Source organism: Polyergus mexicanus, unplaced genomic scaffold (assembly GCF_030449975.1).
Source record: "Polyergus mexicanus isolate NDT 795.1 unplaced genomic scaffold, iyPolMexi1.0 SCAF_13, whole genome shotgun sequence".
Lineage (NCBI taxonomy): Eukaryota > Metazoa > Arthropoda > Insecta > Hymenoptera > Formicidae > Polyergus > Polyergus mexicanus.
The window spans coordinates 6,928,018-6,955,136 of NW_027223333.1; the positions used below are offsets into that span (position 1 = coordinate 6,928,018).

Sequence of the window (27,119 nt, forward strand, 5' to 3'; positions counted from 1 at the left end):
ATATTTATATTAATACACAAAGAAAAATATATTAATTATTTATTAAACAATTTTGGATAATTTCGTTTTATTTTAATTTGCATCATATGCGTAATTAATCGACAACGTAAATTGCATTATTGTCATTTCGTGATGAATTGTTAACATGTCATATAATAATAATTATTATTACCTATGTATGTGTTACATCTAATAAAGTAAAGCTAAACAATACATATACGATGTATACTCTAATGCTATTATGTAACCAGTAGTTTTCAACATTGTACAAACATAAACGTACGTAGAAGCGATTATACATTCATGTTCTCTCGATATACTATTTTATTATAATTTATTGCAACTTATTATCCGCTAAGATAAAGAAATAATTAAAAATCTTCAAAAAATGTTTACGTGTTACATATTTTAGACACAAATATTTTGAAAATTTAAATAAAATCTTTTATAAAATTAAATAAAACTTTTACACATATTGTTAATAAATAATTATATATCTTATGTAGTACAATATATTCTATATAGTATTGTATATTCTATATCTTTTCATAATTTATTATAACATTAATTTAAGTATAGCTTAAGTAATCTTATTTCATATTATTGCACAATAATAGATAATCTTTTTATTTTCAATGCAATAAAATAATAATTAATGAAATATGATTAATCCATATAGATTATTATGGATTATTTAGCAGATATATGGTTCTGTTAAATAAATTTATATAAAATTTATATGAAATTGTATATTGTAATATGTGATGCATTCTCCAATAATTAAAACTTTATATGTATACATATCGCGGTAAATATTTTCAAACTTTTGCAGCTAAATTTCAAGCACGAAAATGGAAATTTATGCATGTACAGACGTAGATACGGGCCCCCTAACAGTTCTCAGATTAGGGTCAACAGACTTATACCAGGTGAATGATTATAAGACAACCGGACAATATTTTGAATTCAAGTAGAATTTACGTTATAAACTGCACGAGTTATGTTATCGCACAACACCGATAATGGAAATTATCTTTCTAACCACTTCGAGGACAGTAGCGATAAAATGCGGTGAATTATCGTTAAGTGAGGCAAAGTGATATGTGAATCCATTATTTCTTCTGCATGAAACAAATATATTCGACGTATATCTTACTTATTTTAATCTTGCTTAAACCACATTACATCATATTAATTGTTTCTGTAATAATATCATTTATAATTGAACTAGGCTTATTTTTATCGTATATTAATATAAATGATTAAGTTTAACATTGCCTAAAATTTTAATTTAAATAATTATTAATATAAAATACACAGAATTATTTCACCATTTATATAAATAAAAATTAAATATGACAGAAAATTCTATCGTTTTGAAAAATAAACGATAAATCGCAACAATGATTATGCTACAATACGCTTGCTTACTCTGATGCTTTTATGTAAAAGAGTAAACTAATGTTATATTCGCTAAAAAAACATTTTAAAACTTTTATACGCTAGATAGAAGCGTCCAGAAAAAGTGGGAAAAAACTGTCTCGAAAAAGAACTGATAATAAGAATGTTTAATTTATAGATTTACGTATTGTGTGTGCAATGCAAATAAACGTGTATAAAGACATGCGCTCCGTTTTTTCATTTCCACCTCCATTAACTAAGTCAAGCGACAACATGCGTGTAGGTATAGACTTAATGAAACGATTATCATCACCAGCACTTCCAGTTGTGGTCTGGCTACCAGAAGGAAATTATTAGCTTGTGATAAGAAATATATCGTATGCACAAGAAGTTGGAGGAGCTCAAAAGTAGTCGCGTCTATATATACGCAGGTTTTCAAACTGTATTATTACAGTGTACGTGTTTGTTTATTATTTTAAAATTCCTAGCTGTAAATACTTTTTGGAAAATAAAATTCATTGAAAATAAAACTTGCTTATAGTGATGTGCGAATTAGTGCTGCATTTTATAACTGTAGTGTTTATGCTTTGAGTATCGTATAAAAATAAAAATAAATTATATCAAAAATAGAGTAAACAAACAATATGCCATAAATTGTTCTCAATAATACAAAAAGTTCGTCTGCTGATTAGTAAAATTATATGATGTAATTATGTCTAAATTAAATCTTACAAAATGATTTTATTCCATTGCATAGGCTATAATAATATATTTGTATCATATGTCGTATACCAACATAAACAGTTTATCTTTAAAATCTCATTTTCATCTCGTACGTAGATTTGAGATTGTGTTTACAGAAACTTGTCATAATTTGACAATAATAAGTATTATCGATCATTCTTTTTAAGAGAAATTTATAAAAATATATTGATAGTATTGTATATTTTTTGCTGCTTAAATAATTTCTAACATCCAGATTTTTTGAAATATATGTATGGAAAAAATAACAATAAACATATTATATAATAATAAATAATATGGCATATAAAGGAGATTATAATTTATCGATGCTCTCATATTGTCTTATATCCTGCAGTTAGTCCCAAGGTTATGCGATTATGCGGTTGCAACTGTAATATATAACATCTCCGATTACTGTTGTATTCACGAATTTATGTCAATATATAATGTTACGCACTTCATATGAATCTTTCGATATGCATTACGTAATAAAAAAATTGTCATTAACAATTATTTATAAAGATGGATCGATGATGCTTATCACAAAATAATGGCAAATTATTTCAAACGGAAGAATCTTGAGTTTATACCCGAAATAAAGACAGGATATCAAAAATATATAAATTTTTGGTAAATAAAAAGTCGCATCTAAACGATATAACCTGATTTGTTATTGTAAATGTGAATTAATACAGGAGCATATCAATGATTGACGATATTAAGCATGCCGTTGGAAATTGCTTTTCTGTTACGTGAGAGTTAAACTTGCGGAAAACACTGCGGGCGACAAAGGCAACCGGAGATTGATCGAATGCGCTTTAGGACGCAAGGCGCAGCGAAGTTCGCGAATATGACGATGCCGATGCGCGAAACTTGAGATTCAAACGGCGGCGATCAGTGGAATTGATATACGTATACATATTCGATATATGCGAAATACGTCAGGATCTTCAACGATGATCACGAGCTACAACGTGACGCCATTAAGAAAGTACGCAGAAATCAGTTACCGCGTAAAATGCGTCGCGGTGGAGAACGAACGGGTGTTTAGCGATGTCTACGTCACTCATCAGACGTGGGATCCGGTTTGTCAGCCGGACGATTATGCTTTTCCATCGGAGTACAGAAGACGAAGGCGCAACATGATACAGCGGACTCTGGACGGACCGGATTTCATGAAGCTGAATAGCAAACGGCCGATCGGAAGCATCGGTATCGCAAAATCGTACTGGCAAAGGCGCAGCAAGTCTATAAGGGATGAACCGAGCGCGATCACATTTAATTATGAAAATGCTGACAATCATGACACGGTCGCCAAAAGGCCTAAGGTAAACGTTTGCACAATGCGACTCGAGCTAGATCAATCAATCCTCGTCAGGGAGAATCAAGCCAGCGATATAGACGGGTTTAGTTTGAATAGATATCTACCTGTTCTGGTTTGAGAATGTTGACTTAGGCATTAGCATGCGAAGTCGTAGTTGGAATTGGAATATATATCTATTTTAAATTGGTTAGACTCTTCCTTGAGAAATTTTCTAAATTTATCTGTCAATAAATACGCATGGAATATTAACACGTGTATTTTATAGTAAAATACAAAATTAAATTTTTCATATACTTTTATCGCTCTTTAAAATTCTATCTAACGATACGGACGATAACATAAGCTAGATGTGTGCTAGCAGAATAAACTTAAGATATAATATTGTACTTATAACACGAATAACAACACTTGATACAATAGCTAGTAATATTATGCAAAATGAATAAATCATTCTTCTTTTTATTACCCTTAACTTTGGGTATATATTGTTATTAATATCGCTTTATATTAATCTCTTCTACATTACTTTTCCGGAAAGAAACAATATATCATTTAATGATTGCATTTTAGATATATCCGCCACCTCTGCGCTGTTCGCCGCTACAGAAAGAAATTGTGATTACCTCATTAGTGGATCAACTATTGTTGGACATTTATGGCATTCCGATGGGCGACAGAGGACGTTCGGAAAGCGAATCAACGGCATCGTCCTTGAAACCACGCCCGCAACATCAATATCTGCAGAAAGCTCGTCTGCTATTGAAAAGTAAGACAATTCAATATGAGCGGAATAAATAGGCGTCGCAAAAAAATAGAGACGCATGAAAGCTCGCATCTTGTTGATTGAAACTCTCGATAATAAGCAACGCGATCCATTATTGCCAGCGCTCAGCAATAAAATATAAATACCTATAAAATTAAACATTATTACATAATACGCTAAACAAAAAAAAATATACATATATATTAAATTCATCTGAAAAATACAGATAGCATTTGGATTTTTTTTAAATGCAGAACGAATGTTGTTACTTACAAAGCGATTTTTGTAAGTAATATCAAAGATATGAAAAATTTCTATTATGCAGTCCATAAATGAGTTTAATAAAAACATGGAATATTCTTAAAATTGAAAGCTCCGAGAAACCTCTCTTTATTATGTATATCCTAAAACAATAAAAGCGACAGCTTGATGTAACGTTCTTTGATTTTTATTCACGTTTATAGGGGATTCCCTGCCCCCCCCCCCTCCCCCATTCACTTGATATTAAAATATATCAAAAATCAATATTGCATATTTATTATAAAATAATAGAACAAATATGAATCTGGTTTCTCTTAATTAAATCAATTACAAGGGCTTTCTTTCGAACAATTGGAAGACTTTACGATAAAATTATGCTTAATACGAGAGCGTTATAATAATGACGAAGGAGAAAAACAGAGAATTGTCTTATACACTTCTTCTTTTATTCTTTTTTTTTTCTAATAATGACATTATTATTCACCGTATTATCGTCGGTCTTGCAAATTTCATTTTAAAGATTTTTCGAGATACCGTGCACAACCTTTGGTTTATGAATAATGCAAACGGTTGTCGCGATGTACCGTGTACGGTCGTTTGATGCGTTTGCAATATGCAAGCTTTTGTGTTTCTCGCGCTTTCAGCATTTTCGAATTAAGCGCGTTCCAACTGGATGATATAATAACGAGAAAAATGAAAGCTTATTATACGTACTTTATGATTACGCGAAACAAAAACGAACGTAACAAGAGTGTTATTAAATTCTACTATTACTACGTTATTACTGCATTTTAAATTGTTAGCATCCGTTTACCGATATTAAATTTTAATCTCTGAAAAAAATATATATATATATAAATAATTTTTTAAAAATAAATATCCAAAGGAGATAATTTTATGTACAGGAAAGAATGAACTGCAGATCCTGCTTATGACTCTACATGATCACGTCATTCACACAGGCGGGTTACTTATCCGTCAGCTGCGCCGAAAAGATTATCTTACTGCTAAACGTGATAAACAATATGATATTATCACGGCTTACTTACAAGCACACAGCGCTAAACGATGTAAGTAAATATTTCCTTTTATATATTTTTAATGCGTTAATGCATCAAAACTATTTAGCATTTAATATGCAATGTTTATCGCTAACATAACTAAATTTTACAATATAAAATTTCTTGTCACGTGTGTGAATTCTTAAGAAATAACTCAAGCAATTTATTATTAATAATATTAATCTTTAATTTGCCCGATCCCATTACTATTCAATTAATATATCTTAAAAATCATCAATATTTATAAATGAAAGAAGACACAAAATATTTTTCTTTACATATAATTATTCATCTCTTGTTTCGTAAGACATTTTAATTATGTACAGAGGAAACCGTCTACTCATAGCATTATTAGTACCGTTCTGTTCGAAGATTTTCGCTCAAAGTTGTTGGGAAACTCTTGATGTTCCCCAAAAATATATTGCCTGCTATTACAAATTTATAAAGTAATGTAAATAATAGTTCTGCGGAAAAGAACTCCTCTATTTCGGATCAGAAGTATCCTATAAGAACTGTTAAATAATACAAAAGCATTGTCAGAGCACACAAACCTCAGGTTGTGGAAAATTAAAGAAACTCCCCTTGAACGTTTCCTGTTTCTTTACTCTTTAAAATAAGTACAAAATTCAGAATATACTTAAATACTAAATAATCTTTCACGAGGCATGCGATTCTCATTAAGAGAAGAGTCAATTTAATCTTGAAATATATGATTGAGAATATTATCGATATTTAATTTGTAAAGCAGTATTTTATTCTCTCATCTGAGCTCTATTTTCCCTTTGCAACGTAATACGTTACAGAAATTCTTTCGCTTTTTGCGTTTATATCATCATATTATGTTCGTACTATTGTCAGCGATGAATACCGTGCAAAGAATATGAGCTAGAAAAATCCGACGTAATATATAACGGCTCAACTGTCGAGACCGTTCTCGGGGATCCGTCTGGGTGTCGCGAAAAAATCGCGGCGTCAAGTTGCCGTTGCCGCGAAGAAACGAGCTTTCATATGCGGCGATGCGGTGATCAATAATTAGACTTTGCCGCGTTTCTCCGCCGGAGCGTGGCACGCATGCTCCGCGTATGAAGTTCCGACGTGGCGTCATTGATAAAGTTTCGGTGCCGTTGCGCTCGCGCCGGCGGAGGATATATGCGGGACTTTTCTCGTGTCGGTCCTCTTCACGACTTACCGGCGTTCAGCCGGCACGATGAACTCGAAGGATGAACTTCGAGATGAAGAGTGCGCGCGAGACGGCGCATTTTTTTGCCGTAAAGAAACAATTTTGTCATAAACTTTTCACACAAATACGTACTCTGTGTTTGTATATTTACCTACAATTCAACTTGGCGAAAAATGTTGTATAAAAAGGTTTTTTTTTTAATAATTGGATCCATTGAATCTATAAGAAGCTAGATATGTTTTTAAAGTTTATGCTTATTTTGCCCTTTTTTATAGTTTTATTATTGATTTTTGAGATAAAAAGAGAAAATGAAAACACCCAAGTCGTATCTCATTTTAACTCCTATCATATTTAACGAATCCATACATGGACCAATCATAACGAATGATACCTTCACTACAGTTTCTTTAGATCGTTCTACTGCCGTTCTGCTATCGTTCGTGATTTATTGATCTCACGTATTTTTGAACCACCTACCATTTCTATACCGAATAAGATAGATTCGACGCGCAAATATTATCTGTATGAACTTTCTTTCCGTGCCATTAACCCAACTAATGCCGGAAGTGCACCTCTGTTCTCGTACGAAATGAGCAAAGTAATGAACTACACTATATGGAAATTTCCTGATGTTCAAAATGATTATTACGAATTGTCTGAATCACGTTTTTCATAATGTAACGCTTGTAACGCTAGGGTAATTGGCCATGACTATTCAAATACGTGTGTAATAAAAAATTGTATTTTTAAATATGTAGCAAAATCGAAAAAGTAAATTCGAAATAATGTCATTATACAAAAGAAAATATGAATTCTTTAGCAGTTTTCAGATTATTTATGTTAATTATATTTTTAAGAAAAATTAGCAGAGATGTAATTAAATTGATGTAACATAAAAGTCATGTGTCTTTATCCTTTCATAGCAAAAAATTGTAATCTCAAGCGCAGAATTATAGCTTCTATTTATAATCAGTTCCGTTGAAATTTATATTCGTTGATTATTGGTTAGCAGCTGCATGTTATTAACAAATAGAAATTCGGCATTCTACACAGATCGAATTGGGTTAAATCGTTCAATCAACGTCATAACGATTTATTAATTCAGGATTCGCATCATAAATATTTCGGTAATATTAGTCATAAAATAAAAATATTATATTAAGTGATAAAAAATAGAATATAAACATAATATGTTTATTCTATTTAAAAACGTAAAAATTACATTCGCATTTATGTGAATATCAATCAAAGAAATACACGATTTAACAGATATACATCCTTCGATTTCTCGTAACAATGCTAACTATTTTGAGTGACCTACAAAGGAATGAAATCAATGAAGACGTCAATCCTTAACCCGCGAATGTTCTCATCAATAAACTATATTGTGTCTAACAATGAACTCTGTTTTTTTTTCAAGAATTGATAAATGAAGAAAATACGAATTATAGTAATTTTATGAATTTCAAATAAAAATTATACAAATACTTTTTGGGTTAAATTGTATGTCAGAAATTTTTTATTTATAATAATCATTAACTTTGTCATAAATAAGTCATTACATTTCCCAGTTTATTTTACAGTTTTAATTAACATGCGCGATGTTGTGTCGCTATTACATTTTGAGAAATAATCCATCGCAAAGATGCGTGCTTTTGCATATAGGCGCGTATATATAGTGATATTTCTATAATAACATGAAACCTTGAATATAATTCTCATGTGTTTGCTTGATTTAATAATCTCTCTTCGTGAGAAGCTACGCATTAGATAAACTGACATTACGCTGCTCCACTTAATCGAAGCCTGTAGCCATTAATCTTTTCACGGATCAACTATTCAGCGTAATAAAAATTTAATTACCCGTGTATCGCCCACTACATCGCATGTCGATATTTATTAACTGTCTATAACTGTGAATACGTTAGTTACTGCGAGTATGCTACATCAATCTTTTCCGTTTAAAATGACAACTGAGCGCGTCACGCGCTTGATAAACTTTAATGCTTTAAATATTTCATTCAAACTGTCAAAAATCGTATTTTTTAGATTAAGTCATTTGACGCTTATCTTTTGATATTATCAAATGACTTATCAATGATCGGTAAAATATAATGAATAAAAAAATAATAAATGAATTATAAATGACACACGTTTTTTAAATGTAAATATAAGTGGATAGAGATATTATATAAGCCTAAAACTTTTTGTTTTATTAAACATTCAATGAGCATTCTAGAAGACTTTTTGTAAGAGAAAGTAAATTACATTATGCAATATGTATATATTTAAAAAAAAAAAAAAATCGATAAGTTTCCGAGATATATTCATCCGAATCGAAGCGAGGCAGTCTCGAGTATATTCTTCTTGAAACCATCAGATGCACGGGGGTGAAAGAATGTACGACGTGGGAAAATCGCGCGGAGCGCGTGCGTGGTGACGGGAGTGGCACCACTCTCGCTTCGGGGTTGAAACGGTGATTCGTGGAACAACGGCGGTAGTGCTTGCTGTAGGATTTCACGAGTAGGCAGCCACCCCTTGTGGCGAGCACCCCCTCGTCTCGTCGTTAACACCGCGAAGTTTGTGCGCGCGCGCATGTCGCTCTGTCTATCCGTTGACGTTCAGCTGACTCGACGCATTCGTCGTACAAAGACGCTCCTCCAGATACTTGGGACAGCTGTCGGAGCGTCGTCGCGACGTCGGCGTCGCGAATTTTGCGAATCTATCGAGTGTGCTGTCGAATGCGCGGCCAACCGGTTAAGAGACGCTTGCACGAAGCGAGCATTCGCGTTTTCGGTGCTTTTGTAAAATCGTATCGCGCGAGAGACAGATATGCACGTTGAGGTCGTTCGCTCGTGGTGCATTCGTGGCGTCATAGTGTGTGCGTATCAATGTATATCGAGATAGTGACCTGCTACATAATCGACGACGACGATCGTCTGATAGCGCGCTGTCGATTCTTGTGGTAAAGATGGTACGATCCGACGACGTTTTATTTTCGCTATGTCAAGATGTCAAAGCATCATGTTTATTTAATGTCATCTGCCGCGAGTAAGTATGTCGATCAACTGTCTTGATCAACCGATGGACCAAAATCGCGATTGAAGCAGCTTGAACAACGAGATAGAGTGCACGTTTAATCACGCTCGCTTCATAAATACGTGCATTTAATAGAAAAATTTGTGTGTCGCATATTAGGTCAATCTCGTGGGAACGATGAGACTGCTCGTTTAATTTCTAGAACAATCTGTATTCAGGTTTCAAAGAAATAACAGAAAAAAGAAATAATAAAAAGAGAGAGAGAGAGAGAGAGAGAGAGAGAGAGGAGTAGCTAAAAAAATAAAACATATTAAATAATCAAAATTAAATTGTGTTTGACAGGAAAACTGATGTTTAAAATTTTTAAGTTATATTATAAAGCATAAAATAAGTATAGAAAACAAAATTAAACAACTATAATAATAATAATTTTTAATATTTATGAAGATTGTTTTCTTTCTGTAAAGTGTCGTTCAATCGAAAATAGTACAAATGATTTGTTTTATTGAAAAGGCAATATATATATATATAGAATTTTCTTCAATTTCCAATTCGCTCTATATATTTGTATATAAAGACATCGGATTGTATTTTGATTGATGTGAAATATTCGTGGGATATAAACTGATTGGCACGAGTTCCTGGCATTTCGTCAAGAAAATAAGAAATCGCTAAAAAACTAGCAATCGATCAGTGTACATCTTTTCCGGAGTAGACTTAAGCATAAAAAATTGAAAGTTTCTCAAAGTTTCTGCTTCGTTTTGCTTCAAATCAATAAATATGGCCTTGTACAATTGATGAAAAATTTTGATTGCTAGATATATCAGTTTTATATCCATTTTTTAGGTCGTATCAAAGCGGAAGTCACTCAATGTGTAAAATTACAGCTACGACAACCGTAACTGATTTGAAGCATGCACGCTTCTCACTCTCCCACTTATGTTGCACGCACAAGCGATTTATTTTCATCGACATAGAAATCGCGATTCCGAAAACTCAAAATTTTCTTTATGATTTTCTTTTTCAATCTTATAGATTTCTGTAAATGAAGTCTAGTTTCTCGAAACTTGATGATCAATTAAAATGTATCTGATAATTTTGCACAGCAAAAGGAATGCAAGATAAATGACTGAACATAAATTCAAGTTAAGTGCTGCATATATCTTCTTAATTGCATTGTAATCGATCAGTCGCGATCGGATTAATTACTCGAGCATTTTATCGGTTTCATCAACCGCGGATGAAGTAAAAATCGATTTTGTTATCGGCTTTAGCCGCTCTTATCATGGTTATCTCGATTTCCCGAACAAGCTAGCACAAGGTTTTTATGTCTTATGTATATTAAACATATTTTAAAATTAATGCAGTATATGTATAATTAGCAAATATCTATTCGATATGCAAAATAAAATTATATGAAGAAATCTCTCACGATTTACAGACGTATGTATTTCACGTATATGTAATGTAGTACATTGTGATGCTTGTAACAGGTGGTATAGATGTATACATACGGCATAGAAACAACGCGAAAAGGAATAATTCCACAATATATTTATTATCCAAAGGGACGAATTTTATTTGATATAAAGAGATAACAATGATAATTAAAATATATTATGTTATATGTAATATTATATATAATATATTAAAACTTGATTAATATATTATATATTTATATTTCTATCTTACATATAGTATTTATGATAGTATTATTACCAATCATATATTATGACTAAATCACATTTAAATTAGATAGCAATTATTATTATTCCTTATTGCTATTATTATTGCAACTAATACTTTTATTTATCTCTCCCCTCCCCTCTCTCTCTCTTTTATAAATTACTTTAATAATATATTAAATGATATATTAATATAAATTTACAATCAATTTATAATCAAACTAATTTAATGTTAAGAAAATGTGTTTTTACTTAAAAAAAAAAAAAAAAAAAAAAAAAAAAAAAAAAAATGATATTTCTATACGCGATTAAGTCAGCGGATCGATCGGCTTTTCAGAGTTGTAGTAAAAATATCGCATATTCGAAAGGAGCATCGCGATACGTTACGAATAAAAAGAATATCGCTAGAATAAACCGACGGATAACCGATCATGAATCACGAGAACGGTTGAGAGCATCGTGGGTGCGATATAATAAGAGACAGGAGAGATGAAAGTGAAAAGATGAAGAAGAGAGAGTGGCGCTTCTAATTGGAGAATGAACGGATTTTTCAACTCACTCAAAAACCTCGCGTCCGGTGCCGCGTATGCTACCGGCTCTGCCTCGAGATACGAAGAGCTGGAAGGTGAAACGGCAGTTTCTGTACATCCATCTCGCATGTTAATGTCTTCTCGTATTATACATATACATAGCACGTAATTAGCTTTGTAAACCACATACATATAATACATATTAGCATATTTATATTGGATTAAATTCTGTCAAATATTGCTGTAAGAGCATAAACTACATCACATCCGATACATGCTATAACATTACATGCTATAATATTACATAACATTAATTTAATATACTATAAAATATCATGTAGCTTAGCCTGCTTTGCTTTTAGCCATAGATATTAATCTTTTTATTTCCAGGTATATAACATAAAGTATAAAATAATTTAAAGAGCTTACTCTTTTCATTGTCGTTAAGTAAATCTAAAAATATAATAACTTTATGTGAAAATTCAAAATAAAAAAAAGATAAAGAAGTGTATTGCGTAAACAAAAATTTTTGTTTAATTAAAATGTTTAGTTAAATTACTTACAAGGTAAAATCATGTCTTTATTATAAATATTGATTTATTATAGATATTATTTGTCTATGTACAATCGAGATTTTATATGTACATAAGTATGCGTATGATTTATCGTGGAGTAAATCTACTTATTGGTAGACAAGAGTATCAAAATAAACTGCTGCAACATATGTATTTGTCGCAATTTCCATATTGGGCATAATTCGTATTTCAAGTTAAAACGTTATATGTTTGTCAACGCTAGAGTATCCATAGAATTTAGTGCATGGCACAATTTAATTTGTGACTAACTCGTTGCGCTTTGTATTCCGACGCTATTTCATAGTGGTAGTAAAATTTATAGCAGTGTAACCATGTCTTTACCTATAATTTGTAAGCCACTTCAACCATAAATTCCAAGCAGTATACATTTGACTCAATGTTGTATAATAAACATTTCGAGTAAAGTTTGTACAAAAGATAGAAAAACATCTACTTATTTTATTATAGTAATGCAAAAAAAATATTTTTATTTTGATTTTGTGCAATTTCCAGAAATGTAGAAATTTGTGATGGAGCAATAAATAAAGCAATAAAAAATATATAATAATATACATAACGATTTAAAAATTCTCACGAAATCCTTTTGATATTGTACCAAAAAAGAAAAATAATACAAATTGTGTTACAATAGCAGAAATGATATTGATTTCACGCTTGAGCGCGTATATCTGGCGTAGTTTATTCAACCATTAATAGAATTCCATCGTAATCAAGCCGCGCTCGTTCGTTTGTAAAATGCTGCGAGATGACAATAAGCAATATTGCACTGATCCATCCGCATGGAAATTGAATACTTTCGATATACGTTCCACCAACACGTGGAGTTTTGCCGATATATAAACGCATCAATAACTTTCTAGTATCCTGCGAATTTCTACAGAATTATTTCTACTCAAACTATCCCGACAATCCTTCAACCGTGGCTGTCATGGAAACGATTATGCGACGACCCTTCTGTTAAATGTTAAAGGCGATCGAGCTTGCTTTGCTTCGCGACTTTGTCAGTCGTTCGTATTCAATTGAACGGGACGGTAATGGTCTCATTATAATTTCGACAATAAAATATTTAAATTATCCGAAGCAGAGACGCTAGAAAATAATTTACGAGTTTATTGCGATTAAAGTATTTTTTAGCTTTGATACGCAACCGCTTTTTTTGCTTTTGCGTTGTACGATATAAGGTAATATTTTCTATTTTCTTTACAAAATATGCCGATGGCTTATTGTTAGTGCAAATAAGTAATTCAAGAATACTGTGCATATATATGCGCGTTGTTAAGTTCTAAAATAATTGACTATTATATAATACCAGAAAAAAAATATATTACAGATTTCTCTCTCAATTTTTTAGTCGAAGATACGAAAATGAGATTCAGTTTGAGTCCGCAACCAGGGGAAATTACGCAATGGCTAGACGCTATGAAGATGGTTGCCAAGTTACAGGGGGGGATACCATCAGAATTTCGGAAAAGAGTGAGTAATTTACTTCTATATAAAAAGAATAATTCCTAAAAGCACGCGTAAAGATTTAAAATATCTGTTGCTAAAAATATATAAAAAAAATAAACTGGAATCTTTTTATAGTTATGGTTGACGTTGGCGGAACGTCATCTGGAAAAACACGGCGTAGATTGGAAGCAGGCTGAGAAGATCTGTTTCAATGAGTGGAGTAATCCTGATGACGAAGAGCTCGGCATACAAATCGTGAAGGTACGTAGTCGATAAGATATTGTCTAAGTGCGCCGGACGCGTTGGCGTATTTGCGTAGAAACTTCGACCTGAATGATTATCTCTGCTAGAATGCACGAAAGTCCTCTACTTTTGCAATATTTTGACGAACGTCAATGTTAGTTGTACGAGTATCGGGCCATCCAATATAACGCTTGCATTTTTCATTCCATTCTTAAGATTTTTCGACTATTATTCAAATTGACGAAAAAGAAACTCGGTTATGCAAATACTGTGGGTTAAGTAGAGAAACGGTATTTTGTCCTTTGATAATATTGTTTGACAGACACGCTCAGTTTGTCATGCCATCTTCGAAATGAATGACGGCGACCTGATTAATTCTATGAGACTATCTTTGAACGCGCATCTCGAACGCGTATTTATTGAGATAGCGTCCCATTAACTTCGAGAGATGCCTCTTATATACAATTCTTGGCATGAGACATCGAACTTTACTCTATAGTGTAAAAATGTTTCAATCGATATACAAAAGAAATAAAGTATAGAAAGCTAAAAATTGATCACTGCATTACGCAATTAGAATCAACGTGAACACTGTGCATAATTAAAGTGAGTCACCGTTCTAAAAATATTTATGCAATCTGATATCGCGTCGGATTATATCAACTTCGTGTACATTTATAGAATGACCGATGCTTTAATTATTATTAATTACGTTAATATAGTCCGAATTTATCACTATAATGAGTAAATATTGCCGGTTGCTTTTGTAATTAATGTTCGTCTACGTTACTTTTAGTCAAAATTTTCGCATTTCGCATTCCTTGTTTATTCGTCTTATCAGACCAACGATCTGATAGATTAATTATTTATTCATTCACAAATACGCATTATGAAAATTTAATCAAAAATCTAATAAATTATGGAAAATTAACCTCGCTGAGAGATTACATTGGTTTCTGCTGTTCATTTGACAAGACTCGAAATATCAAAGTGATCATCTTCAGCTAATTCATCGGCGCTAAAGACATTTCCATTCGCAGGATCTGCACAGGACAGGCTGCAGCCTGTTTTGCGGCGCCGCCGGTCGGGACAATCAAGCGGTGCTTCGTCGAGTTCTGCTTGGTTTCGCTCGTTGGAACAAATCCGTGGGCTATTGCCAGGGTCTAAACGTTTTGGCCGCCCTCGTCCTGCAAGTGATGGACCGCGCCGAATCCGCGGCCGTGAAGGTGATGATATATCTGATAGAAGGCGTTCTACCGGAGGGTTATTTCGCCGATAATTTGCGCGGTCTCTCCGTGGACATGGCGGTATTTCGTGATCTTTTGCGCTCGAGGCTGCCAAAGTTGTCCAAGCATCTCGAGGCACTTCAGAGCGACGCGAAGGATAAGGCGACGGGTGAGTCGGATTGATAAAACATATTGAGACAAATTTCTCTATGCGAATAAGCGCAGAAAATACAAAGACATGCCGCTGCGAGATATATTATGTTAGTATTGCTGAAATGATTGAGATACAAATAACTCCGTTGAACGAGTATCCGACGTGTGAAATGCTTTCACTTTTTTTGATAGAAAGTTTGTATAGTGCTTGTGTGTGATATCGTAATAAAAAATTTTTATTTCTTATATTAGATTCCATCTATGGATAAGATGTTATAACTTAATTTATATTGAATTTTTTTTCTTTATATAAAATATATCCAGGATATTCACGAAGAGATTTTCAAAATATCTTCAATTTAAAATAATTAATTAACGCTTGTTTTACAAATACTATTTGTGTGGAACATACGTACCTAACAAAATTCCGTTAGATCATAAAAATTATTATTTATTGCAATGGGAAGAATCTCGAAATAATTTAATTTAATTTGACTTTATTGCTGTTATCTTACTTCTCTTAATTGTTATAAATAGTAGATAATCTTGCTTTTCAGGAAATAGCTATGAACCGCCGCTCACGAATGTATTCACTATGCAATGGTTTCTTACGCTTTTCTGCCACTGCTTACCACAGGAAGCAGTGCTTCGTGTCTGGGATCTGATATTTCTCGAAGGTAACGAAGTGCTCCTTAGAACGGCGCTTGCTATTTGGGAAGGCCTTTCGAAGTAAGTTTGAAATTCGAATTAAATCGATCACTAAAATTATACGTTACAAAATAAAATAACCGATTGTTCCTGCAGTCGCATAATGGCCGTAACATCAGCGGATGAATTCTACAGCATAATGGGAGTACTTACGAGAGAGATGCTAGAATTCACCGACACAAACAACCTTATAAAGGTGCAACGCAGTCGTTCATATAGCGTTTAATAATGATAATTTGCGATTATATTATCCATTAATAATTACATTGTATATTATGTCTAATATTTTGTAAATAATGTAATTTGTTTGTGAATTGTTTCGACAGAACATCGTTAGCATGGGACCTTTGCAAGGTGTGGCAAATTTAAGAGATAAACATCGATACAACATCACCCCATGGGCGCGCAGGCTGAGTGACGATGATGACAGCGAGACGGAAGAGGATGAGAGAGTGGCTGTAACGGCTGCCATGTTTAACATGGCCCAACGTATAAAAAAAGGTGTTTATCGTTAATAAATTCCGTAGATGCTTCAACGATGTTATAATCAAAAACACGACAGCGTCATGTTCATCGCTTTTATAGCCATTCTATCTAGAATCACCACAGTACTATAGCTGGATACGTTGAATTCAGTATCCTAAATCTTCGTATATATTTTAACATAGGATATTATATAATTTTTCTGTACATATATTTAAAAGTATATTTTTCTAGCTCTAATTTCCGAAGAAAAAAAAATTTCATTATTTTGGAGAATAATATGCTAAAATTAAATTACAGAATATCCTGTAAATGTTATCTTGAATGATAAATTAATGCAATTATTGTTTGAGATTGCGATCAAGCATATTTTGCACAAGAAAAAGTACGGAAGATTAAAATATCATATTATGAAATATCTATTGCTCGTTAAAAGAAATAATCAATTCCAGATCGTATACCTTCGACAATAGGAGCATTACAAGCGATTGCACCCAGCAGTGATCGAGACCGCCTTGCTCTCGATATTAGTACATTGAAGCAGCAATATGCAAAACTGCGAGAACGACAGCGACAGGCACACATAATACTCTCTGGTAATAAGATAAACGTTAAATAAAAATTAAAAAACATTTAAATATTTTAAAACATTAAAAAATGTGCGAATAACATAATTTTGAAATTGTTATGTAATTTTTCTTAATTTATAGTAAAAATTATACATTGCTTTAAGTTTAATCGTACGTAAAAGCATAAACGTATTGTTGCAAACTGATTATATTCAATGGTCTATGCATAACATGCAATATACATGTATATATTATATTAGCAACGAATCACAACAATTTCTCTATTGTCATTATTATTCGAAATTATCAGAATATAGCGTTGGCGAAAATTAAAAATCACGCGTTTCTCGCCTTATATCTTGCGATCGAAACAACCGCGTACGTAGGTTTGACGTTACATATTATAAAAGCTTTATGAGCAGCACGATACATTACGATGCTTACTACCGTTCTACTTGCCACCGTAGCTTCGTCATTTCATATTCATGAATGAAACCGAACTCATGTTCGCGCGCGTTTACGGTTGGATACTATCATCATATTTCCATCCGGATGAGAATATACGATAACAATGTCTTAACCTTTCGAGATATTTTGACCTATCACGAAGATAGCGTGCTTTGCACTCTTGTCTCGCTTCAACTTGAAGTAGCTACTTTGTAGCTGTTTAATGAGCAAATTAAATTTTTATATGATCAATAATTTTTAATTGGTACATATTGATAAACTTTGAAGCAAAATTGAAGTTTTCATACAAAGCATACAAGATGAAATATTTTAAAATAAAATTGGGAAATAGATCGATAAAAAATATGTTTAAAAAATATATTTAAATAAGATAATATATATTTTTAAAAGACTTATGAAAATTGATAATATTTTTATATATAACGTTATAATTATTTTTTAATTCTAACACTATGACAGAAAGATATAACTATTAACAAATGTTGAATTATATTTTATAATGGAACTATAAGAAATAACATATATTCTCTATAAGTTCTTTAATATCGCGTAATATCTTCTCTTAAAATCGATATAGCAGTTAAAAGAAAATATGATATCGAAATGCAATGCCAAAAACATCATTTTATACAACGAAGCAGATACGAAATGTATTTATAGTTCAAAAATATTTTGATATTATTAAGATTATATTTCAATCAGACATCTGATAGCAAAATATACACTACCTTTATTCTAACCAATTTCTTATATTCTGACGCAGCCGCGTGTGCAAGACAGACTATGGTACCTCCGCCCACTTCTACAGCCATGAATCATCTATTAGTGGGCAAAAATGCCCTCGTAAGTGGAAAGAATCGACCGTTGAGCCTGCCGTCTGCCACTGCCACGTCGAAGTTACGGCCGACGGCCCTTCATAGCCCAAAAAGTCGTAGGGAGAGACAAGGTGTTACGCTTCATTGGAAAGATGCAAAAAGGCCGAAACAAAGGGCCGGCGATGCTGGCGGTGAGTGCAATTAATTGTCAAAAAATCATTGAGATAAAAAATAGTTTTCAAAAAACGAAAGATACTGAGATTTGAAAATATCGTAAAAATATTTTTGGTATGGAAACGATATGTATGTAAAATATAATGCAAGCTATTGTACTTCTTGAATATGCATAAAAAGCATTTATATATTATAATGTAATATAAACAGATACATAATTATAAATAATGACTAAAAGATTAAATTTTCAAAAAACTTACATATGATTAATATTATAAAAAGAATAAGTTATAAAAAAAATCAATAATAGCAAAAATGCGTCTTTACATAAACTAATAATTAAATAAACGTATTTGAATTTAAATGAATTTCAGTTTATGAAAATAAGGACAGTATTTTAACTATGTATTATAAATATCACAATATTAAGAATAATTATTTATATATATTAAACCTACGATATCATTTCCTATACCTACTCATGGCAAGTGTGACCAACAGAAAGTAAGATAGAACTGCTATCTACCAATAGTAAGACTCATCATATCGCACCGCTTATCTACCGTCGAACCTTCAATTCCCTATACCATCAACCACCTGTTTCATGTTCGATATTAGCAAGTATTAGTATTGATGCAGGTGTGGCAGATAGGGTCAACAACCAGTTCTGTGCTTTCTCTTGCCAAGTCGTCGCTCTATTGCGGATTATTTTCTTCCAAAAACAAGTCAACATTAATATATATAAACTATAACAAATATATTATTTCCAGAACGTTATTTATCCCTGTTGATTAATAATTTTTATTTCTGATGTAATTGTCATTTGTTAATTGCTATCTTCGTTTTTGAAATTAATCGCGATTTTAACATCATTTTAAACAATTTATTGATATTCTCTATTTTATGTTACAGATGCCGATGCCTTTGGTACAGCATTTTTACAGTCGCCTCCAGAAACGTCATCTGTGACATCACCCAGCCGGGGCACCGCTGACAGCGATAGTGACAGCACGTCAACGGAATTGTGCGACGAGCCGGATCATCTGAGCGATGTCGATAGCGAGGAGCTTACGTCAGCGTCCGACTCTTACGTCATAGCTACGGATGACGAAAAGCATGCTTGCATCGAAGGTTCATCGACCTCGGCGAGTACACCTGCACGTTCGTATATTAGGAGCGAGTCAACGATGATGGTCGAGGAATCACAGACGGATCCGATTCTCGAAACCGAACATAGCGATAAATCCCCGTCCTTAACTGAAATTTCGATCGCCAAGATCACCGATCAAATACGAAGACTCTCGGCGGAGGATGATAATAACACGACAGTTCCTCAGATATTAAGTGCGCGCGATAACGACGAGCTATCGTTGACGAGCGATTATTCGATCAAGAAATCAGAGGCGAGAAAAACGGAATCTAAGTCGCAGGATTTCATCGATGATACGCCGAGCGAGAATGTGACGAGTTCGTCGTCAAAGACTATGAATAATTACGATTATTTAAATCTCCAATCTAATCTCGTCGAGGAAAAGATGGATGATATTCTAATGCACAAAACGGATCGACTGAAAGATGTAGAGGAAAAAAAAGAAATTGTTCAGACTAGCAATGATACAGGCCTTAAGACGGACATAATGGAATTCGCTGCGAATACATTACGAGATAATTCCAAAGAACAAACAAGCATCTCTTTGGATAAAAATTCTGATAAATTTATCGCGCCTTTAGACACTAACGACAAACCTTTCGAATCCACCTTAAAATTTTCCAGCCGAGTTTATCCTGATTCTAAAAGCAATAACAATTCAAACGATACAGATATTGCGAGTAACAGAATTTTAGATGTCGCGACAGAGTCACGATCTTTTTATTCCAAGAGATACGTTGTAGGTCATCTTCCAATTTCTCCGATGACGATGGATGATAAACTAACGAAATTATCACCTGAGATATATAATGTTGCGGTAAACTCGAGAAATCTGACAAGTCCTGAAACGGCTTTAAAGAAAGATGCTTTTAGCGACAAGCAACAAATGAAATCGTATTCTGACTTGAAGAAAAGCTCGAAATCTCCGGAGAGCACGAAGTCGTTTAGCTCTGGAGAGACAATGGGTCCCGATTCGAAGCCTTCGAGTCTGACAGTGAGTCCGAGAACACCAAACAGATCGGATTCTCGTGACTTCACGATAGACAAATCGGCTTGTTCATCCATCAGTTCAGATTCCAAGACTCTTGTTCTCCATTCTATGGACTCGGATATCGTGCACGACAATCCGAGACCGATCACGAAGAAAATGTCATACGAAAAATCGAACCCGTCAACTCCAATTAGTACGGATTCTTTAAAAAACAAATCCGAGACGAGCCCAAAATTGGTCATTAGCAGCTCTAGTGATTCGTGCAGCCCGAGCAAAATTAAGTCTTCCGAGAGATCATTCAGTTCCGATCTGCAATCGCCCGTAAGTGCCAATTCCATAAAGTATACCTCAAACTATGGTAAACGAGGTCAGGATAACGTGTCGGATTCGCCACTCGATTTGAGCACCGCTACCTCGCCATTTTATCCTATTGCAAATCCTAATCAGAAAACACCGTCGCCGTACGGTGCAAGTAAACAAAGATGCAGCGAAGACAGCGCCGAAACGTCGCCTGATCAAAAATCAATCAACTCGAAGGATTCGAGCAAGTTCTCTGGCGAATATCAAGCGAAAGTAGATAACTCGACAAAATCAATCGAAATTAAAGGAACCGAGATTTCCGAGAGAATCTCCGAGAGAAACGATCTGTTTGTTAGATCGCAATTCGGCTTGAACACAGAACTGAACGCGAGTTACACGTCGAGGGAGAAGAGCAAAGCTGATTTGAGCTCTTACGAATCGATCGACGGCGAGTCGCATCGCAAGTGCGGAGATTACGTTGATGACAATACGGACGATCCGCTCTCTGAAAAGGATATAGTGCCTCAATTGCCGTATGAGAAGTTCGACAAGCATTATCTGAATTACAATTACAGGCGTAGAGACCGATCGCGACTGATCGAAAGAAGCTCTAGTAGTCTGGAGAGGAGATATACCGATTTGAAGTCTTCAATCTCGACCGATGAATTCAACACGACTATGGCAAAGAAAAGATCTAGCGATATCCTGGAAGACATGAAGCACCTGGAAGCAAAGGCTCTTAGCGATGGCCCGTCCGATACTAATATGCTGACGAAGAAGTCGAGTGACATCTGGGAGAATATGAAAAGTTTAGAAGCGAGACGGCAGGATACTTTTAGCAATTCAGCGAGCGGTTTTTCAAAACGGCGACTAGAGATCCCGGATATAAATGTAACGAGCGAGGGTAGGAAATCTTACGTAGTGCATCCTAAAATCAACATCGACGAGAACAGCGATAGTATATTAAAGAGCATAACATGCAACAAAAATAATAGCGATACGGACGACGGCAGAGAATCGAAAGTCGGTGTGTGGACGAAAGTAAAGCCGCGTAAGAAAGGCGACAACGGGCGCAGAAGTAGCGACAGGGCGTTAAAAATTATTCAAGAAAACTCGGCGATATTGCACAAGATACTGGCTTGCCAGGCGAAGAAACGTTTACCAGATCTAGAGGAGATATCCAAGGAAATTACCATCAGTCCGATAAATGAGGAAATTTCCAAGATATTCAGTCCGATTCTCGAAAAAATGGGACTAAACGAGCACGAAATAAACGAGGAACTGGCACGGATAAATTTCAAAGACTTCGACAACATGAGCGCAACCAGCGTATCGGAGTTCGACGCCAAGATCAATGAAGAATTATCAAAACTTTCCCTCATTGACGAGACGGAACAAATCGATCACCTGGCCGTAGACGAGATCATATCGCACGATTATTTGAACACACGAGAGGCGCTCATAGATCATAAGATAAATGAGGAACTCTCTAAACTGCTTGCAAACTACGAGGAAGAGTCTCCACCGAGCATGATTAATTTGGAGAAAGGCTCCTCTAGTCAAAACATAAGCGAGATGGAGAGCCTCGATCTCAACAGCATTTCAACAAACGTATTTTCTTATAAATCCTCTAACGATTCCATCGAGACTAGGAGCGACTTGGAATCAGTGCACGAAGCTGCGATACAGTCGGAAAAATTCCCGTTCGCGACATTAAAATACGAAAAAAGCATGTCGCCCAGAAGCGACATAGACATCTACATAGAACTGGAGAAGCTCAACAAGATCTCTACCGCGCAGATGTTGCCGGAAACGCATATGAAAATATCGCCGAAACGATTGTCTCCCATTACGTATATTTCAGACACATTACCTTATCCGGAAATACCGCTTGCGACGAGATACCCGTCAAAAACAAGCCCGTTCGATACTACGTCGTTTAAAAAAACTTACGAGCCTTACAAGAGTTTCGACTTTCCGAGCAAGCCGTCGCCGCGAGACAATCCTTATATCGCGTACGATAAACCAGATGATTCGTTCGAATATATCGATCTCAAGCCAAGAATCGCTATCGATTCCTACGATCTGCATCTAAAGAGTCCGATATTATCCAAAGAATCTTTAGAGTTTCGCGTAAGATATGACGATGAGTCGCCGAAGCCGACTGGCGGTGAATATGCAACCGTTCAGGATGATAAACCGACGTTTTCCTTAAACGCAGCAAGTTCTTATTACGGTAAAGGTAATAATAAAGCGCTAACGCCGTCGAAATCTATCAACAAGGAGGGAAAGTGCTTGGATATTGAGGACTATTCTAGCGATAAATCAGATTTTCTACGTCATAAGTACAGTACCTTGTCACCAAAGGAATATTCTTATGTCAGAAACACGGACTACGATAAACCATTAGGCACATTGCCACATGTTATGGTAGAGACAGAGCCGGATATCGGTTCATATCTGTCAACAAGACATCGCGATTATAATGCGTTATCGCCGAGTCGTCAATACAGAGATCAATATTTCTCTTCAAGCCCAAATCATTATACCCCGCAATTATCACCAAGTCTGGCAAATGAAGCGAAAAGGCCTGTCTCGCATCCGGAATCTCCGAGCAAAATAAATGTCAGCAAGTATGGAGATTTAACGAGTCAAGGATCGAATAGTTACAAGAAGTCGATGTTGAGCCTTGGTAACATGGAGGAAACCGTGAATAAAGATGAAAACGTTGATACTACTCCGAGTCCAAAGACACATTTTAGTCCATTTCCCGTTAGAAATAACACAAGAAAACCTAAAGAATTGACATTGAAGTTGGGTCTATATTCGCCGAAGAGCTCCGATTTCGATCAACTAAAAAAATCGTAGTGCTTGGTGATTTGTCGAAACAATAATGCTTTCGACCGACGCGAAAGTTTACACGCGAGCTGGTACGAAAAGGAATGTCTATGTTCGCTAGTCAATCGTGTTTCGATACATTCTTATATACTTTACGCAAAACGAAGCATACCCGATGCATTTCAGTGAGTCGCGTATCGATTTTCCGAATTTAACAAAGTGGGCCTAAAAAAATTGTCGCCTAAGCATTCCTAAATGCCCGACACCGTTAAACAAAGTTAATAATATAAGCTTGATTAGTCGTAACGTAATTTTAAGATAATGATTAAATAAAGTAAAGTCGTGTAAGTTTTTCAGTGCTCGATCAGGTTATAATTCCGAATTATGAATAAATTTTCATTTTTGTTAGACAGCACACAAATTCGTTTTGAGAAAAATCAGGCGTGGCGAAAATCAATAATCGATAATGATATAAAAATTAATACGCAGAGACTGCGCGCGCGCGCGCGCGCGTTATATCATAATCGCGGCAAATGCAAAATAATATCTCCATGAATGCAATTAAATTTGGGAATATTGCTGAAATAATACGTCGTGCGTTATTGACGCGATTACGAAATAGCAAATTCGGGTAAAGCAGATTAATGATAAATTCAATCCCCATATTCGGCCACACGTGTCTCTCGCTTTTAGTCCTTTATTTCATCATTAATGTCCGCTTCACAGATATTCGAATAATCGTATTCATTCAAACTGTTGTTTAAAAGAAGTCCGAAAGAAATATTACAGCACTTGCAACGCTCGCATAATGCAATCGTTAAATTTATAATTAAATGCCTCTGATTCCCTCCAGTTTTGAACTATGTCAAAATTTCTTACGAAATATGCCTTCCAAACCAATCGCGATATTCTCAAAGCTTATGTTAATACTTAATTAAGAGAATTTTACGAAATGTCTTTCTCACACATTTTAATTGTATTATTACTAGGCAAAGGAATAAAAATCTATAGTATGAATTATTTTGAAAAAACAATATACGACGTAAATTTATAAGTTATCAATGTAAAGCTTAATTTTTTTGTTCGTATGTTTGGGCAAATTTATTATATAAATCTATATAGTTTTAAGCAAATTATGCAATATAAATTAGATGTAAAGGAGATGGAGAGATTGTACTGTATAAATATTGTATAATTTCAAATATTGACTATATGTTACCTAAATGACTTGACAAGGTTCTCTCTCCCTCTCTCTTTTCGTTTCTTTTTATAAAAAAAAAATATATATATATAAAAGTAGTATTTTTAGATGTTTCTAATAAGAAATATTCATATTATCGCGTGCAATATTAAAAATCAGATTGCTTGAACAAACTGCAGTTTAAACACGTGAACCTGTTACTACGAGTTTAAATCCTTGCTCACGAAAATGGCTTCAATTCTATATATACATAACAAAGTTAATCGCATTAAGGGACTCGCGGTTCTCTGTTTTACCGCAATGATTTGAACGTTTCTTATCGAGATATTTAATTACTCGGTTAACAGCCTACTTAAATATAAGAAAGATGCTTTTGTAATTTACAGTATACAAAAAAAAAATCGTAATTCATTTCTTTTCATACAATTTATGCATCAACGCACCTGGTATTCATCACAGCTTATGGTTAGCCTACTAGAATATTTCAATCATCTGTGATAGTTTAGAGAACGATAACATACAAGATATTAACATATTAATGTAAAATATTATATAATTCAATTGTTAAATTAAATACATATTCTTTTAGTAAACTCTTTCTCTCTCTCTCTCTCTCTCTCTCTCTCTCTCTAATTAATAATTTAACAAAAAATTTATATATATTCCAGATTCTTTTATATATTACATTAAAAAAGAATAATACTAAAATATAAATTAAATTCATCTTTAATGGCAATTTATACATGCATTATTATTCAGAGATTACCTGAAAAATCGCACATATAATCTTCAAACTCACTCGATATCAATTTCTCAATGATGTACATCTTGTACGAAAGCTCATACATTTTCCACGTCCATTTTACCGAATAATACTTGTCAATTGCGATATAAGAAAATTATTGATAAAAAAAAAAAATGTATGAAATTGTTGATAAAAAAAACTACCAGCAAAAAAAAACAAATTTATAGAATTTTTTTTTATATTGTAATTAATTTTTTCTTATATAATATATATATATTTCATTTGATTTATTAACGCATACTATATAAATTATATATTGAGTACTTAAATATATCTTTTCAGTGATCGGTATACAACAGAATACATTATATACCTAAACTTAAGTACATAAAAATTATGGTATTAATTTCAGTTATGACCATTTAGTTGTCACATCGTACGATTGAATTCACGAAATCCGAAAGTAGTTTCAGATGCCTGTGAAATATGGAAAGTATTCGTAAAAGTGCTGGAAAAGAAAAGCGACGGCACATTTAAATACAAAGGTAGCTTAAATAAGAGAATAGTTAATAATGCTACCGAGTAAATTAGTGGATACAACCGCACCGTTAATACTATTGCTATTGTTACGAACTGTCAGCATTTGTCAGTGTTCTGCACTCTCATTGCGCATCCAGAGAAATTAGGTTCACTTTGTTAAAAATTTAACCGGGAATAAAACTGCTCGACAATATGTACACTTAATTCAGTTCATAATGTTATTTAAGCTTCTCGACGTAAAGTGTTTTTCGATATTTACCAAAGCATACGTTGCAACATATACGGATGAGTAGCGTTTTTCTACTGGATCAAGATACCGAGATCGATTAGAACTTGCAGCGAATGAATACGCATAGCTTGAATGAAGATATCGCGTGGCGCGTCGATAAAATGCAAATCCTATGTATAAGTCTCGTTTAGAAAGAAAAAGGGGAATATATTTAAGGATTAAGGGCGCGTGTGTAATATTGTTACGTGATGTT

General features: G+C 33.9%; 1 protein-coding gene across 6 annotated transcripts; it reads left to right on the plus strand.

Moving 5' to 3' along the window:
- Positions 1–1,738: 1,738 nt before the first annotated feature.
- On the plus strand, positions 1,739–25,373 carry LOC138938572 (serine-rich adhesin for platelets). 6 transcript variants are annotated; one of them, XM_070305643.1, is made up of 13 exons: positions 1,739–1,856; positions 2,841–3,473; positions 4,040–4,235; positions 5,399–5,563; positions 13,936–14,057; positions 14,169–14,294; positions 15,317–15,671; positions 16,213–16,384; positions 16,460–16,559; positions 16,690–16,864; positions 17,299–17,442; positions 18,647–18,889; positions 19,785–25,373. In XM_070305643.1, exons 2-13 carry the CDS (start codon positions 3,075–3,077, stop codon positions 24,179–24,181), a joined length of 6,594 nt encoding a protein of 2,197 aa, XP_070161744.1. In that variant the 5' UTR covers positions 1,739–1,856; positions 2,841–3,074; the 3' UTR covers positions 24,182–25,373. The 6 variants fall into 6 exon arrangements, with proteins under 6 accessions (XP_070161744.1, XP_070161746.1, XP_070161745.1 ...); XM_070305645.1 differs by lacking the exon at positions 17,299–17,442; XM_070305644.1 differs by lacking the exon at positions 1,739–1,856 and having other exon boundaries at positions 2,802–3,473.
- Positions 25,374–27,119: the final 1,746 nt, after the last annotated feature.